Source organism: Brassica oleracea, chromosome C3 (genome assembly GCF_000695525.1).
Source record: "Brassica oleracea var. oleracea cultivar TO1000 chromosome C3, BOL, whole genome shotgun sequence".
Classification (NCBI taxonomy): Eukaryota; Viridiplantae; Streptophyta; class Magnoliopsida; order Brassicales; family Brassicaceae; genus Brassica; species Brassica oleracea.
This window is the reverse complement of record NC_027750.1, coordinates 57,740,810-57,758,084: the sequence shown is the minus strand read 5'-3', so window position 1 is coordinate 57,758,084 and position 17,275 is coordinate 57,740,810. Positions and strand designations below refer to the sequence as shown.

At 32.7% G+C, this 17,275-nt stretch overlaps 2 protein-coding genes across 2 annotated transcripts; both read left to right on the top strand.

Moving 5' to 3' along the window:
* The first annotated feature begins 294 nt into the window (after positions 1-294).
* On the top strand, positions 295-5,093 carry LOC106328757 (protein TRANSPARENT TESTA 12-like). Its single transcript, XM_013767267.1, has 8 exons — positions 295-707; positions 2,479-3,110; positions 3,429-3,485; positions 3,920-4,158; positions 4,291-4,409; positions 4,481-4,567; positions 4,682-4,747; positions 4,852-5,093. Exons 1-7 carry the CDS (start codon positions 396-398, stop codon positions 4,742-4,744), a joined length of 1,509 nt encoding a protein of 502 aa, XP_013622721.1. The 5' UTR covers positions 295-395; the 3' UTR covers positions 4,745-4,747; positions 4,852-5,093.
* Positions 5,094-12,712: 7,619 nt separating this feature from the next.
* On the top strand, positions 12,713-17,019 carry LOC106332038 (protein TRANSPARENT TESTA 12-like). The gene is made up of 8 exons (XM_013770495.1): positions 12,713-13,085; positions 14,994-15,625; positions 15,780-15,836; positions 15,925-16,163; positions 16,242-16,360; positions 16,448-16,534; positions 16,661-16,722; positions 16,809-17,019. Coding segments are annotated over exons 1-8 (1,524 nt in total). The 5' UTR covers positions 12,713-12,758; the 3' UTR covers positions 16,810-17,019.
* The last annotated feature ends 256 nt before the right edge of the window (positions 17,020-17,275 follow it).

The window sequence follows — 17,275 nt, the reverse complement described above, 5'->3', positions numbered from 1 at the left end:
ATAATTTGTTTAATCCAATACGATCAACCCATGATGTATTAATTATAGTTTTGTTCCATCATTTTTAATAAAAACTGATCTGATCCATCGGAAAGAAATTATATAATAACAACAAAAAATATTGTATACATATAAATAAAATTATCAAATATATAAAAAAAAATTATCGATAATATATAGAAATAAACTCACCCTGCTCTTATCCTAGTTTATTAAAAAGTTATAATTATACTCCAGTACACACTTATAAACATTAGGTCTCACCACTCCTGGCTATATATACCCACAGAAAGGTGTTTTTCTTATCTTCATTTCAGAACAGATCCTCAAATCACCTCTCAGTCTTTATACAACCAAACTCTAATTCATTATTTGATTTTGTTGTTAGAAACATAATGGATACGTCAAGTGAGGCGACGGAGAGAGCCGATCTCCAACGACCGTTGGTGGAACAAAAGCCTCCATCGGACGTCGGACTCGAGAGCGTTTTAACGGAGAGTAGCCTTCCGTACCGGAAACGCGTGTATTTGGGCGCGTGTATAGAAATGAAATTACTTTTCCGGTTAGCACTTCCGGCGATACTTGTCTACATAGTCAACAGTGGAATGAGTATCTCTGCACGTATCTTCGCCGGACATCTCGGCGGTCAAGAACTCGCCGCCGCTTCCATCGGAAACAGCTGTTTCAGTCTCGTCTATGGCCTCATGGTAAGTTTACTTTTTTGTAGAGCGGTGGAGACATATTGGTATTATTATAGTTGATTTTTCTTTACTCGTAGTTCATGTTAAAGGTGGCATTTTCTCGCATCTTTAGGAGGTAACTAATAGAGTATTAACTACTCTTAAACATCGTTCACCGTGTTAATATTAATTTTGTAGAAGTAATCTTAGCTAGTTAAGTTTAACGATGCCTCCATTTGGTTTTTAAGGTCAGCATGTACACCTAACTAAGCTTTCCTTCCTTATATATTAGAAAAATTGATGTTTTAGTTTTTTAAAATCTTAAAAGACTATTTTGACATTTAAACTAATGCAACTTATTCTATAACTTAAATATAAACTAATAATTAAATATATGAATGATAAAATTTTATCGATAAACAAATAAAAATCTTCTTTATAAAAACAAAAATACAGTTTTAAACTAATTAAATTTTGAAAATGAATAGAATCTTATTAATACAGGTGAAAAATCAAAAATCTATGACATCATCACATATATTTTCTTTTACCATCTAATAATCTGAATTCATTTTCCAACAGATCTACTGAACTGATTTATTTATTAGTTTTCTTACCATTCAATGATTCTGCGCCACTTGGTTAAGGACTACAGACTGTGACAGTAGTTTACATATTACTCTTTTGGTTTCATAATAGTTTTTATAATAATTGATGTTTTAGAAAAAGTCTGTTGTTTCAAAATAAATGAAGTTTTTTTATTTATATTATTTTTATATTATTTTTAATATGTAACTAGTTAAATTTTGTAGTCATTTTTAATCAATTGAATGATTTCTAAATTATATTTGTAAAGTTATTTTCTCGGAAAAAAATAATTTTTTTAATTTTCATGCAATGAGTACTTATTTTTCTTCTACTATATTATGATTATCTACGATATATTTTCGTCCCCCGCAATGAATATATAAATCATACTATATAAATTTATTTGAGTTCAAGTTTTTTATTATTAATTTATTATTAATGCGTTGAAATATTGAATATCATTCTTAGTAAGGAAAACTGTGCACGTCATTTTTTTGTGGTTGATGTTTACGGTTTTGTCATTATGCTGAATGGTTGTTTGTTTGATAAAACCTTGTAAGCATATCTTAAACGAAATAATAAACTTATTTGATGTTAAGTACACTTATGGGAAATGTTCATAAATCATAAGTATTAAAAATCACCAATTAGTATTCCTTCATTTTCAAATTAGTTGTTATTATAAACTAAAATTTTGTTAAAATCACTACTATCAATATTCCTCCATTCAATTTGATAAAGAGAGAATACTATTTAAGTTATTGACATTGATATTAACAAAAAAAACTTAATAACTCAACATTCATTCTTTTAGCAATACACAAAAAAAGAGAAAAACAATTCTTAGGGATCGAAACTTCGCATATTTTTTGTAAAAAAAAAATGATTTTGGAGTAATATAGAGATTAATCTATTCTCTTTGCTAAAAAGAGAATAGTCTTTCACTTTTCTGTAAACGTGCAATGACGTTTTAGTTGTTTACTACAACCTTTTACGAATTAAAGTATGGTTTTGCTTGATCATCTGTGTCGTACAACATTTGTCGAGTAGCAGTCAAACACGTTTACTTTTCTTTATGTATTGTAGTGTATAACTGAGTTATTATTTGCCATGATTTAATAGTACTAGATATAAAAATTGTAACGAATGACCGATTTTAACCTTTTGACTCTTTTTTATTAATTTACCTTGTTTTACTTCTTTTACACAGTTAGGTATGGGAAGTGCAGTCGAGACTCTATGTGGACAAGCACACGGAGCTCACCGTTACGATATGCTTGGGATCTATCTCCAAAGAGCAACGATAGTCCTCGCTTTGGTTGGTTTACCCATGACACTACTATACACCTTCTCGTATCCGATTCTAGTCTTATTAGGTGAGCCCAAAACGGTATCGTATATGGGTTCCTTGTACATCGCGGGCCTGATCCCTCAGATCTTCGCTTACGCTGTTAACTTCACGGCCCAAAAATTCCTCCAGGCACAGAGCATAGTGACTCCTAGTGCGTACATCTCAGCTGCCGCTCTTCTCCTCCAGATCTCGCTAACGTATATCACTGTTTACGTAATGGGTTTGGGGCTTATGGGCATCGCTTATGTCTTGACTATATGTTGGTGGGTTATAGTTGGGGCCCAGACTTTGTATATTACGAAAAGTCAGAGGTTTAGACACACGTGGACTGGTCTTAGCTGGAGATCGTTCCAAGGTCTATGGAGTTTTTTCAAACTCTCTGCTGGTTCGGCTGTTATGATCTGTCTAGAAATGTGGTATTCCCAGATTCTGGTTCTTCTTGCTGGTTTGCTGAAAGATCCTGCTCTCTCTCTAGATTCCCTCTCCATCTGGTATGTCCCTTATTATCGCGGTTTTATCATATTTGTTTTCGTTGTTCGGATCGTTTTTGGTTCATTAAATCTTGACCATATTAATCCCCAAAAACAATTTGAAAACAAAGGAGAAAGATACGTGAATATCTTTTTAGTTTTGTGTATATCATGGAAACTTCCCTGCCTAATGATCTGATAGAGATTTTATTTATTTAGAAATGATGTGAGAAGTGTATATTTAACACAAACATTTATAAATATTGCTGAAACTTCAATTTAAACATAATTTGTAATTAAGTAAACTTTTTTGTTTAACATTTTTTTTTCTTTTTGCAGTATGTCAATTTCAGCATTATCCTTCATGGTATCCGTAGGCTTCAATGCAGCTGCAAGGTTAGTATTTATATTAATTATTTTTTTGCATAAAATTATAAGATATTCATTTGCATAAATATATTTTTCAAAAATATTTGGTTTCAGTAAAATAAATATATTAATATGCATAATAATTGGTTAAATTAACTCATACAAATATAATATAGAAATGATTTATACGGCAATATCAAATAATAATAATTTATTTATCATATAATATTGATTTATTTATCATGATACAATACAATATGAAAATGTCACACATACAAATAACTAAAACCATTAAACAACTATAAATATTTGACATTACAAATTGTATAAACATCTATACTTATTTTAAAATAATAACCGCAGTTCAAAGTCTAGTATATATTTTATTTTCACAGTTCTAATCATTAAGCAACATGGCAGAAACTAAATTATTAATTTAAAAAAAAAACTATATATGATAGTGTACGGACAAGTAATGAGCTTGGAGCAGCAAATCCGAAATCGGCATTGTTCTCTACATGGACGGCTACTGTAGTTTCCTTCATAATCTCCGTCGCGGAAGCCCTGGCGGTCATGGCGGCACGTGATTACATCAGCTACATTTTTACGTCGGACCCTGAGGTGGCTAAAGCTGTCTCTGACCTCTGCCCTTTCCTCGCCGTCACCGTCATCCTCAACGGAATCCAGCCAGTCTTGTCCGGTACATTCATGCAACTAAGTTTTAAACCAAAAAAAAAAAAAAAAAAACTAAGTTGTAGTTAAAAACCGGAGAAAACCAGTGTACGTTAACCGAATCGGTCTAAATAATTTTCGGTTCGGTATTTGTTTGCAGGAGTGGCTGTGGGATGTGGATGGCAAGCATTCGTGGCATATGTGAATGTTGGTTGTTACTATATAGTTGGTATTCCTGTTGGCTGTATTCTCGGCTTCACTTTCAACTTTCAGGCCAAGGTTTGTTAAAATTCTGTATAATGTATGCTTTATTATTTATGTTTATAAATAAAATGTGAAAATGATGATAGGGAATATGGACCGGGATGATTGGAGGTACCCTCATGCAAACTCTCATCTTGCTTTACGTCACGTATCGAACTGATTGGGACAAAGAGGTTAGTGTTACATGATATCAAGTCACATCTTATTGATTCTGAACCAATTTTTATAAGTTAGTTTTGATTTGGGTGTATCAAAATTATTAATATTATTATTCTGTAATTATTCAGGTGGAAAAAGCTAGAATGCGATTGGATATGTGGGACGATAAGAAGGAACCTCTTCAAAATTAAAGAGTAATGGATTAATGAAAAAAGAGAGTAAATTATATTTAGAGGTAGCTAGCATTGAAATTTAATAATGCGATATAATACTTACCGATTAGTTTTACGAAATGCAGGTATTAATACTGTGGAGTGGAAAACAAAATAGGAAAAATAAGTGTTGTCTTCGGAGGTGGTTTTTTTGAAAAGAAGATGCTTCTTTTTATTATTCCAACAGATGTGGTTCGAAAAAAAAACAACTATTCCACCAGATTATTTTTTTGTTTCCTTGGAAAATTTTTGTGGCTACATCTGATGGATGGATTACTCATTCTAATTAAGTAGTATTCTTTAAATGACATTATTATTTTTGATGACATATTTGATTATTTATCCTTGAATACATATATATATATACATATATATATTTGTTGTAATACTTATTGGAGAGTTCAAAGAATTGGATATATTATTGCTCAGAAGAAACAAAATTGCTTAAGAAATCATAAGTTAAATAATACTGTAGATTGATATTAAAATATATAGGAATATAATTGTTTTAAAGGCAACTTACCAAAGTTAGAATAAAATCCTTTAAAAGGATATATTCATACTATCACTTGCTTAACCTTAGATATATGGTCTTTTCGTATATTATGATTGTATTGGACTTTTGTTTGATAACGCAAACTTGGGGAGGATTGAACAGATATCATAATGATGTCAATCATACTAAATCAGTGGATTTCGTAACTAAATGAGAACTTTTGCTTTATACTTTGAGATCTAGAGTACTAGAGTGTACGCATTTTGAAGAGATTAGTATAATCATTCAGAGGTATTTAACCTTTGTTACTCACAAAATTATTGGTTCTCTGGGTATCTCCATCTCTATTCCATTTTTTTTCTCTAAAATGGAGTAAAAGTGAATATGGAGTAAGAAATGCTCCAATCCAATTTCATATCTCACTCCATAATGAAATTTACTCCATAGAGTAATCTATTTTTTGTTTGTTCATCACTCTATTATGGAGTGAGAAATGAAGTAAGTTAGAGCAATTTTACTCTATTTTAGAGGAAAAAAATGAAGTTTTACGTTGGAGATACTCTTGTACGCCATCACTGCAAACAAGTATATACTTAGTATTGAAATCTTGAGCTATGTACTTTCCATTCTAACAATGGTATGTATTTTCACAATCTTTCTTTTGTTTGGCATTTAACCAAACACCTTCTGCGCATTCAATAAAACCTTAAAGGACAAAAACTTAATTTTCTAATTATGCATCCCTATCAACCCAATCACAATATTTCATTTAACTTTCAGTAACATACTTACGAATCTCGACCAGCTAATATCTTTTCAAGACATGTTTGATTAAAAAAGTTCATATGTATCAGATAGATCGAGTATGCCTTTTCTTCACAAAAGTGCTGAATCTGATCCAAAATAGATTTTATAATGCAACTGGGTAGAAGTGTGCTAAAAGTTGATGAGCTTTTGATAATCCGTAGATCAAACATCTAATCTCTGAGCTTTGATACCACGTTCAAGATCTCAAAATAAGAGTAAATTATTACTCTGAAGAGCTCCATTCAAATGCAGAAAAAAACACAAATTACTTATTAAAAGATCATCAAAATGAAAATAATTGTAGATTTGGTACTACTCAGAGAATATTTAATATAACCTTTGAGACCACGTTAAAGATACCATGACAACTCCCTAAAGTTATAATAACTCGCAAAAATTATAATATCTCTCCTGTGAGAGCACCACGTCACTAAGTCGTTCGACGATTGGACGACACGTGTCCTGATTTATTTAAACGCTGCACATCATTTTCTCGCTAGTTTCGTGGGCTACGTTTATGTGTTGTGTTTTGGGCTGTGTATGGCCCGTTAGAGCAGAAGTCCTAAGTAACCCTAATTTGACTCCAGAGAAAAACGAGTGTCTTTTTCCCTGTACGTGCTACGCCGATCAGATGCATTCCACTTCTTCTCATCGACTGAAACGGTCCGTGATCAATTCCATTAGTTCACTCCCCCACTATTTCGTCTTCAATGCTTCGTTTTGATCTGAAAGACGATTGTTGTTGGGTATAAATATGTGTGAGTGTTTCTCCCTTTATCTCATCTTATCTTGCATCTCTTAAATCTCATACTAACTGATCGTGTTATGGATGCTTCTTTGTTTGTCGACATTTTTTTTTTGATTCAGCGAGCCTCTTACTGTTTGTTCAACATTTTTTTTTTCTTCATTTCCTGCGAGTCCCTTACTGTTTGTTCATCGACATTTTTTTGAATCGGCGAGCCTCTTACTGTTTGTTCATGAATTTTTTTTTTCTTGGATCTTCTTCCTCTTTGTTGATTATGAGATGTTTGATGGTTGAAGAGGCTAACCATCTTCAAAATAATTTGGCTGCAGAGAAGATACGCCGTGGTGGTGACCTACGGGTGAACCTTTCCTGTTTGTTCATCAAAATATTTATTTTTTTGCTTGGATCTTTTCCTGTTTGTAGAGATAGGTTTTTGATTCTGCTTTTATCTGTCACCCAGTATTGTAGTCATTCTGCTATTAAACATGTGTGAGTTTAGTAATATATGTGGTCTGACGGGAGATGGCGTTCTTAGTTTTATTGTGCTGTTTTATTGTGGCAGGTGGAGGGATCATAAATTCCACAAGAAATGATTGCTATACTGCAAAGAGTCGTGGAAGATAGTTCACCTGTTCTTTTAACTGCAAGGTTGAAGCAGAGGAAAGAAGAACCAATTTGCGTCTAAGAGACGAACAAGATGCTGCTTACAGGAGCCGATCAAGTAAGTTTGAGTTCCTGGTGTTTACAAGATCCGTTGTGATTAGTCTAATGGCCAAATTTGGGGGGTCTTTTTTTGTGTTGATTAGGCACGGGAGAGCCAGAGACAGGAAGAGGAGGAGCGGTTAGAGAGGGAAGCTGCAGAGGTAGAGACGAAACGAAAATAAGAAGAGGAGGCTCAGGAGAGAGCCAAGCGTGAAGCTGCAGAGACAGAAACTGATAGAGTGAGAATGAGACCAGGGAAAGCACTTGCTCTTGGAGACGATCCTGAGAAAGTATCTGATGTTGCACAACTAAGTTCTCCTCCTTTTCTTCGCCATTCATTACTTTCTATGTTTTGCTTTTGTTGGGTATTTATGGTAAACGTGGACTGTTTATTTGCCGTGACAATGTAGGTTTTGGTAAGGTTCCCAAATGGAGAAAGAAAAGGGAGGAGGTTTGAAAGCATACCAAGATACAGACACTGTATGACTGCGTTAATTCACTTGGAGTGCTTGAAACAGAAGAGTATAACTTAATCACAAACTTTCCAAGAACAGTGTAAGGAAGAGACAAAGAGTCAATGTCACTGAAAGATGCAGGTTTGCATCCTCAGGCAAGTCTGTTCATTGAGATACATTAAGTCTCAGATTCTTCTGTTTCTTTCTCCTTAAGCCATTTTTTTCAGTTTTTTTTCATCTCTTTTTAAATAATTAGTAGTGTAGCTTCAGTGATCCGATGAATAAGATAACATATATATACACATATTTTCAGAAGTTGTGTCACATGTTTGATATATTTATTTCTTAAAATGAGGTCTCGCATTGTACCTTTTTTCTTCGTGTCATATTGAAAACATCAAGATCAGTCTTTGTTTCTAGCTGCAACAAATAATTCTTTAGCTGATAAATTTCTGGGGATCAAAAATGTGTTCATATATTTTGAACCGGAAGATAAATGTATGAAAAAGTACAATTGACTAACATTTTAAAAAAGGTCAAAAATAAAAATATTGATGACAATATAAAATAATTATATATTGGTGGTAAGCAAACTAAATGATTTCTAACAATGATAATATAATAAATAGTAAAAATTGTAAGAGAAAATAGTAAGAATAATATAATATAAAAATGATTTTTTGGATTAGTCAAAACTTAATTACATCATTAATCATGATAAAATAAGTACTATAATAAGTTCGGACATTTTTTTGCTATCTCAACAAACGGAAAAAGAAAACATGATATATCAGTGTAAATTTTTAAAATTTATAATAAAATTCACATTTTTAACATTTGGATATTGAACCATATGTATTAACAATACAGCAAATGCTCCATAAATAATCTTTATAGCTAACAATACATCATATATTTATGGTTGTTTGTTATCTTTTTGGTTTAACCTAAACTTTGGTAGTAAAAAAAAAACAAATTACATAATTTATTATTTTCAAATTTTTGTTAATGTGGGTTTGAGGAAACATAAAAAAATCAACATGAATATATTTTTCTCAAAGATGATAATACATGAATATATAATCTAACGATTTGTAAATATTAAACAATAATAACTAATATCAAATTTTTATGCTACTTGCCTATTTTTCTTAAAAAGATAAAAATTGGATTTTCATTTTCAATTTTTTAAATGATATAATTTGAGAACAAATGTATTTAGAATCCATTAAATTCAAGAAAAGCAAATGTTGTGAACAAATTGAAATATTTATATTTTGATGAATTGTTTAAATATAGTAACAAATGTACAATTTCAAAAAAAAAAAAGTAAAATTTATAGTAAAAATATTGAAATTTATAATAAAATAAACTAAAATTTTCATTAAAATTTAGATATGTTTGTATTATTGTTTAATTTGCTTATAATAAAATAAACGTTCATTTGCATACCCGCCCGTACCCTAGTACTATATATAGTTGCCCACCCGTAGTAAATTAATGAGTATTTGTAAATTAAATTGAACAACGGACCGAAACAATTTCTTATTCTTAAAAACTAATAATACTTTTCTTTTTTGTCAAAAAAACTAATAATACTATATATAGTTGCCCACTCGTAGTAAATTAAATTGAACAACAGACCAAACAATTTCTTATTCTTAAAAACTAGGATTACTTTAGTTAGGTTTTAAGCAGCGCTACACCACACTATACATTATACAGTATACCAAATCCCAGATCCCAAATCCCAAATCCCAAATCGAAATCCTGAGCTATGGATTCTTAAGATCCTTTCGTAATTATATTAACCAGAAATAGCTTATTAATTTATGGAAATAAGGACTAAGGATAATTTCGTCCATCGAAAAAATATATTTCTTGGAAGGTTATCTCATACAACGTGAAAATTATTTTGTATTATCTGACAAGTTGATCAACAGCTCAACCACAGTCTTTCTTTTAACTTGTTAATTTTGGTCCGTCGTCAGTGTGCCACCTACGACTTTCTCGAACATGACACAGAGACACATTATATATATGCTAGATTTGCTATATTTTTGTAAGACTTTTTTAAAATGTTAAGTTTCATATTATTGTTGAGATTTCTGACCAAAAACGAAGAAGCACAGAGAGACCAAGATCTACAAAGATAAACAAACAACAAAAAGGCCATAAAGCCGATCAATAAAACCAAGAGAAAGAACACTTATTGGTGGGGAAAACACAAAATTACAAAGAGTCACTTAGCTTGATTACCAAATGTAACTTCCAAACTCGCAATAATTTTGGTAAAAAAAAAAACTCGCAGTTACCAACAGCAATCCAAAACTAACGCTCAAGACCTCATTAGATCAAGCAGCACATACCACATTTTTTTTATACACAACTGTGATTAAAAATTATACAAAAATAATAATAATCAAAGATGAAATTCTTTTAAAAAATCAGTTGTAAACTACAGACGGCTTTGCGAGATGATACAAAGAGCAAAAGATGAGATCAGATACGAGCTACTGGAGAAGCCGTTTCTGACCCTCAATTCCAAGCTCGGTTGTAGTTATATGCTGAAAATAATGTATATTAAGCCATACAATTTTGAAGATCTAATACACATATTTTGTTTACCTATGCATGAAACTGGTCGTGGCTGTCATATCAAGCGATTTGGTGTGTAACCTTCAAGCGAATCTTGAAATTATAATTTATGCGACTATGCTATTTTGAAATTGTTAAACTATATCAAAAATATTTGTATGATGGTTTCAAAATTACTATTATCGTTTCTAAATATGTAGCGATCATCTAACTTTTTTTATAAAAAAATATATACTTCTTATAAACACGTATATATACTACTGATCAACTATTGAGCACACATGACAAAGAAACAACAATTATCAAAGTGAAACTGAAAATATATACTCCCTAAGTTTCATATATCACTTTGACATTTTTCACATAGATTAAAAAAATAATTGAAATACATTTAAGTTTTATTAATTACACATATTCAACCAATAATATTTGAGATAAATGAAATTATTTATAAAATCAATGTATTTGTAATTAATATTGAACCGAAAGTTGCATTAGAATTCTAAAATGACAATTTTTATAACAAAAAAATGTTAAATTGAAACTTAATTTGAAACAGAAACATAAAGAGTATAGTTTTATCATGCTTTTATTTTGTTAAATGTAAAATAATTATTCTTCTTGGTAAACAATTTAAAACTCATCAAAACAAGAGAGCAAGTTAAAAAAAAAGCCGATAGAAAAGCTCTCTAGTGTGAAACCCTAAAGGAATCTCGCTATCTTCCATGTCTGTTCACAGATCCTTTTTCTCCTCCCTTTAAAGTTGTCTGCTATTCCTCTGTTTGCCGCGGAACAGTTTGAAGAGCCTTCGTTTTCCAGATCTGATGAACCTTTGGTAGATCTGTGGGCATGAGCGATGTCTCTCGGTGGTGTATAAGGTTTCACCCTTGTCCGGTCTCCGTCTGCGTCTCTGATCAAGGTAAAGTTTCAACCTTTGTGGTTCTTCTGTGATGTGGTGGTTGTTCACAACCTGTTTAGAGTGGTTCTGCGACAGTTTGAGAGGGTTGAACCCGGTTAGTCTCTCATGGATTTTGGGGTTGCCTTAACTAATCTTTGATTCAGCAACGGTGTAGCAGTGTCGTGGTTGTGTGTGGTGAGCAGGTGAAGGTCATGGTCCTTGAGATGAAGATGGTTTTAGGTTACCTCTTATCTCCCGGTTACGAAGGTCCCTCTCGCACCTTGAATAAGTGTTCTTCCTGGGTGCTTCTAGTCTCTGGTTTTCCTCTGTGTCTTTGTATGGTGAAGCAATATAACGAGGTGGAGCCGTGAAGATCTCCAGATGAAGGTGCGGTTGAGGTGGACCTTATCTCGAGTTTTGTCTCTTCACGGTTTTGTGCCTTGGTGTAGGCGTTGTGGTTTAGTAGTCGTCATCGTGAACATGTGGTTCAGATGAGGTCTTGATGGTTCAGGCGTTGTCATTGTGAACTTGGGGTTCAATGAAGTCTCTGCGCTCCCGGTATATTGCGTTGCGTGCTATCTTGCTTAGTTCATGGTAAGAAATCCGGCTAGTTATTGATTGTTAAGTCTTTGCCTTTTCTATCTAGTGTTGATTTGATCTGGGTTTGTTGAAGGAGTTTAGGAGTTGATTTATATTTCAGTTGTTCATGTGTCACCCGTGTATTTTGGATTTTCGATTCCTTTTTTTGGGTTTAGCTTCCGGGGAGGTCTATGTGTTCGGCCGGTTTTCTAATGTTATCAATGAAATCGAAAGGGAAAGAAAACAATTTAAAACTCATTTTCCGTGTAACTTTGTTTTTAGCGCCAACTTAATTAATCATCAAGATCTGATCTCTGCTTTTAATTAGATCAATATATATATATATATATTAAACATTTTTTTGTTAAAATTAAGAATCATGTTTTTCCCGTTTTGTGTTACATTTTATAGGTTAATTTAAAATAATTTCATCATGATTTTGTTCTATATGAAAAATTGGCAACATCTTTTGTACTGTCCCGTGAACCCACCGGGCAGTTTCATATCGCTATCTTCACTTTTGCTTTCTAAAACTTCATTATTTGTTTTTATAGGCACAAATAGATTTGTTTTCTTATTTTCATTTTGATTATTTTAAAACCCCACATCTGCGACCAAGTCCCTCCTCAGTCTTTATATAAACATCTCTTCTCTCGACAACTTGGTATCAAATTACAAGTTAAAAAAATAAAATAAAAACCTAAAAATAATATATGGGTGTGTCAAGTGATACGGTGGAGAAATCCGATCTTCAGCGACCGTTAGTGGATCCGACAAACTCGGATCCAAAACCACCCAAAGATGTCGGACTCGAGAGCGTTTTAACGGATAGTAGCCTTTCGTGTCGGAGGCGCGTGTACTTAGGCGCGTGCATAGAGTTGAAGGTACTCTTCAGGTTGGCACTTCCGGCGATACTTGTCTATCTAGTCAACAGCGGAATGAGTATCTCCGCTCGTATATTCTCCGGACATCTCGGCGGTCAAGAACTCGCCGCCGCATCCCTCGGAAACAGCTGCTTTTTTCTCGTCTACGGCCTCATGGTACGTTTTTACGCTTCACTAAACGGTGAACGATATAATTAAATGAGTTAAACTTTTTGGTAAAAGGTTATTCCATTTACACTACACTGCACTGCACTACATGACTATGACTAGAACTTTTTTTATTGTCAGAGTTGTTAAGAAAGTGATCTAGAGCGAGTTGTAGAAGCAAACACTTTCGCTGCTAGGTATTTTAATACGGACAAAACTCAGGTTATCCCCTATGAGGAACCTTTAAATTCATCATCTCCCTTATAACCAATTAAATTGTCACCTAGATAAATAATAAAAAATTTTAATTTTTTCTTAAAAAATTTTAAATTTTTCTTAAAAAATTTTAAATAGCCGAAAAAACAATGATGCCTAACAAAACCCTAGATCCTAAACTTTAAACTCTAAATCTAAATTTAACCCCTAAATATTAAACCCAAACCCTATACCCTAAACCCAAATAGTAAACCCTAAACCCAAACCCTATACGATAAACCCAAATCCTAAACCCTAAACCCAAACTGTAAACCCAAATCATAGATCCTAAATCCAAACTTTAAACTCTAAACCCAAATCCAAATCATAGACCTAAACCAAACTGTAAACCTTAAACCCAAATTTAAACATTTTGGGTTTAGGGTTTGAGTTTAGGGTCTATTATTCAGGTTTAAGATATAGAGTTTTGTTTTAGGGGTTGTGTTTAGGGTTTATGGTTTAAGGTATAGGGTTTGAGTTTATGATCTAGAGTTTGGGTTTGGGATTTAGGGTTTAGAGTTTGAGTTTATAATTTAGGGTTTAGAGTTTGAGTTTTGAATTTAGTGTTTAGAATTTAAGATTTAGGGTTTTGTTAGTGGGATCATTTTTTTTTAATTATTTTTGATTTTTTTTTTAAAAAAGTAATATTTTTATTAATAATTTAGTTGGCACTTTAATTGGTTAGAAGATGGGTGGTGAATTTTTTGTCCTTTTAATACAAGTATAATTATGTTTTTCTTCCATAATACGGTCAACGGACACAAGTCGCTTAGCTGAAAATTTAAGATAAAAAATTATCCGCGTTTAGCGCGTTTACATTAAATTAATAATATAAATAAACAGTAAACATTAAATTCTATATAGCTGACTACAATAATTGATATTTTCTTCGATACCCCGAAATTTAGAGATAAATTGATAGAATGCTAATCTTACCTAACATTATAAACACACCCACATATATACATATATATATATATATGAAAACTAGTATTCATATCATTTTAAAAGTAAAATTAGTATTAGAAACTTACTCAGTGTGTGATCAAAACTTATATATGCAGCTACTTTAATAAGTATACGTTTTCCAACAATCTAACCAAATTTAAAAAGTGTCCTAAGCTGATTTTGTTCATATCAGTGTTCTAAATATCGAACTTGACATGGAATTAATACAATACTATTTAAAAACTAATAATCAAAGACTCCCTCAGTTTGATGTTTTGAGAAGGTTTTGTTATTTCATAATATAAAATGTTTGCACAAATCCAAATAACTTTAATTATATCAAAATATGTAACCAATTGTCTTTTTATTATTTCTATTTATAATTAAACAAATTATTTTTAAATTATATTATAGTAGTACTTATACGTGCATTGAGGTAAAACATCATGTAATATAAAATAGATGGAGTACTTTAAAACACTTGCAAGTAACTCAGAAGTCAAATAATTTATACTGAGAAAGTATTCAAATAATAACTACTCTTTTGTAACATGTCCAAGTTTAAATTTTTATTACTTTTACAAAGATAAATCAAGTATCAATTATACCTAAAATATCAAGTACATAGCCTGTGTCTTTCCTTACATTCTATCATTTTTATTTATAAAAAAACATTATATATTCAATTAATTTTATTTTTTGGCTTCATTTCAGTTAGGCATGGGCAGTGCAGTCGAGACACTATGTGGACAAGCATATGGAGCCCAACGGTTCGATATGCTTGGGACCTATCTCCAACGAGCAACAATTGTCCTCGCTTTAGTGGGTTTGCTCATGACAGTTCTATACACCTTCTCATACCCGATCCTACTCATGTTAGGCGAACCCAAATCAGTGTCTTACAAGGCTTCTTTGTACATCGCTGGACTCCTCCCTCAAATCTTCGCCTACGCCGTCAACTTCACGGCCCAAAAGTTCCTCCAGGCCCAAAGTGTGGTGATTCCCAGCGCGTACATCTCAGGCGCCGCCCTTCTCCTCCAAATCTTGCTGACGTGGTTTGCCGTTAACGTAATGGGCATGGGCCTTATTGGAATCGCTTGTGTTCTTACAGTCTCATGGTGGGTGATGGTTGTGGCCCAGACTTTGTATATAACGTGTAATGAAAGGTTTAAACACACGTGGACTGGACTTAGCTCGAGATCGTTCCAAGGTCTTTGGAGTTTCTTTAAACTCTCTGTTGGGTCTGCTGTTATGATCTGTCTGGAAATGTGGTACTCACAGGTTCTTGTTCTTCTCGCTGGTTTGCTTGAGGAGCCTGCTCTCTCTCTAGATTGTCTCTCCATCTGGTAAGTCCATGATCTTGGCGTGCATGATTGTGGCAGACTTCACATATCTAATAATATGACTTATAACTTCTAAGAGATGCATATATATGTGAGGTCTTTTAAATTATACGATAACCTATAACTTATATCTAAATACTCTCGTTCCTTTTTGTAGTATGGCAGTTTCAGCATTGTCCTTCATGGTTTCTGTCGGCTTCAATGCGGCTGCAAGGTTACTATTTATTCCTTTTAATATTTTCAAATTATTAACAAGCATTGTTGAACCATAAACTGAAGAAAATATATATGTGACATTACAGTATACGAACAAGTAATGAGCTCGGAGCAGGGAATCCAAAATCAGCTTTGTTCTCTACATGGACGGCGACTTTTGTTTCCTTCATGATCTCCGTTGGGGAGGCGCTCGTCCTAATGGCGTCACGTGATTACATCAGCTACATCTTCACGTCGGACGCTGACGTGGCTAAGGCCGTCTCTGACCTCTGCCCTTATCTTGCCGTCACAGTCATTCTCAACGGAATCCAACCCGTCTTGTCCGGTATACTGACTTAAAACCGGAGAAACCCCCTATTTAACTTAAACGAACAATAAATATCTGTTTGCTATTTGTTTGCAGGAGTGGCAGTAGGATGTGGATGGCAGACCTTCGTAGCATATGTAAATGTTGGTTGTTACTATGTTGTTGGTATTCCCATTGGTTGTGTTCTCGGTTTCACTTTCAATTTGCAAGCTAAGGTTCGTTTTTAATTTTGTTTCCCTGTATAATATATGCTTTTATGATCTGTCTCTCTATATATAAATAAAATGCGAATTTGATGATAGGGAATATGGACCGGGATGATTGGAGGTACCCTCATGCAAACTCTCATCTTACTTTACGTCACGTATAGAACAGATTGGGATAAAGAAGTAAGTATTACATGAAAGCAAGTCATGACATATTGATTTAAATTGTATATTATAAGCTAAATTTGGCTTTAAAGGTGTGTACAACTGCACATGTTATTAAGTTTTTTATTATTATACAACTTTTAGGTGGAAAAGGCGAAGAAACGATTGGATATGTGGGACGACAAGAAGGATGCTGTCCAAAACTAGTAAGGGATTTAAACAAATAATATATCTTTTTCAGGAATAGCTAAGATTTAATTTTGATAATGTAATAAATATACTAAAAATGCAGGTTATAGTAAGTCCGGAGGAGTGGAAGGCAAAAAAAAAAAAAAAGAATAGCAAGTGTGTGGTCTGTGGAGGTGGTTTGATGAAAAGAAGATCCTTCTTTTTAAAAGATTTTAGAAGTTGTAAAATAGAATAAAACTATTCACAAGTCTTTGGGAAAACATTGTTGGCTAATTTGATGGATGGGTTTCCTCAATCTGTTAAAGTTTGTTTTCAAATTGATCTGTTAGTACTTCATGATCGTTCGGAAGTATTTATTCAGGAATTCATACATAATACTATATCATCTATAATGGAGATGTTTGATAAGAGATTCAACATCTGAATGACTACAATTAACATGTTGAATAATAAAATTTGATAATATAGATTTTTGGTGTTCTAAATATTTAACATATTGATAAGGATGAAATAGGAACCACCAACACCACATGTCATATTTTGAAGATTTTTGACATTTTTATTTTATCC

Excerpts from the sequence above, each read along its gene's own strand:
- LOC106332038 (XM_013770495.1), top strand. The coding sequence starts at position 12,759 with ATGGGTGTGTCAAGTGATACGGTGGAGAAATCCGATCTTCAGCGACCG. Across the intron at positions 15,837-15,924 it reads GGCTTCAATGCGGCTGCAAG|TATACGAACAAGTAATGAGC; the intron begins GTTACTATTTAT and ends GTGACATTACAG. Across the intron at positions 16,535-16,660 it reads GAACAGATTGGGATAAAGAA|GTGGAAAAGGCGAAGAAACG; the intron begins GTAAGTATTACA and ends TACAACTTTTAG.
- LOC106328757 (XM_013767267.1), top strand. The coding sequence starts at position 396 with ATGGATACGTCAAGTGAGGCGACGGAGAGAGCCGATCTCCAACGACCG. Across the intron at positions 3,486-3,919 it reads GGCTTCAATGCAGCTGCAAG|TGTACGGACAAGTAATGAGC; the intron begins GTTAGTATTTAT and ends TATATATGATAG. Across the intron at positions 4,410-4,480 it reads CTTTCAACTTTCAGGCCAAG|GGAATATGGACCGGGATGAT; the intron begins GTTTGTTAAAAT and ends AAATGATGATAG.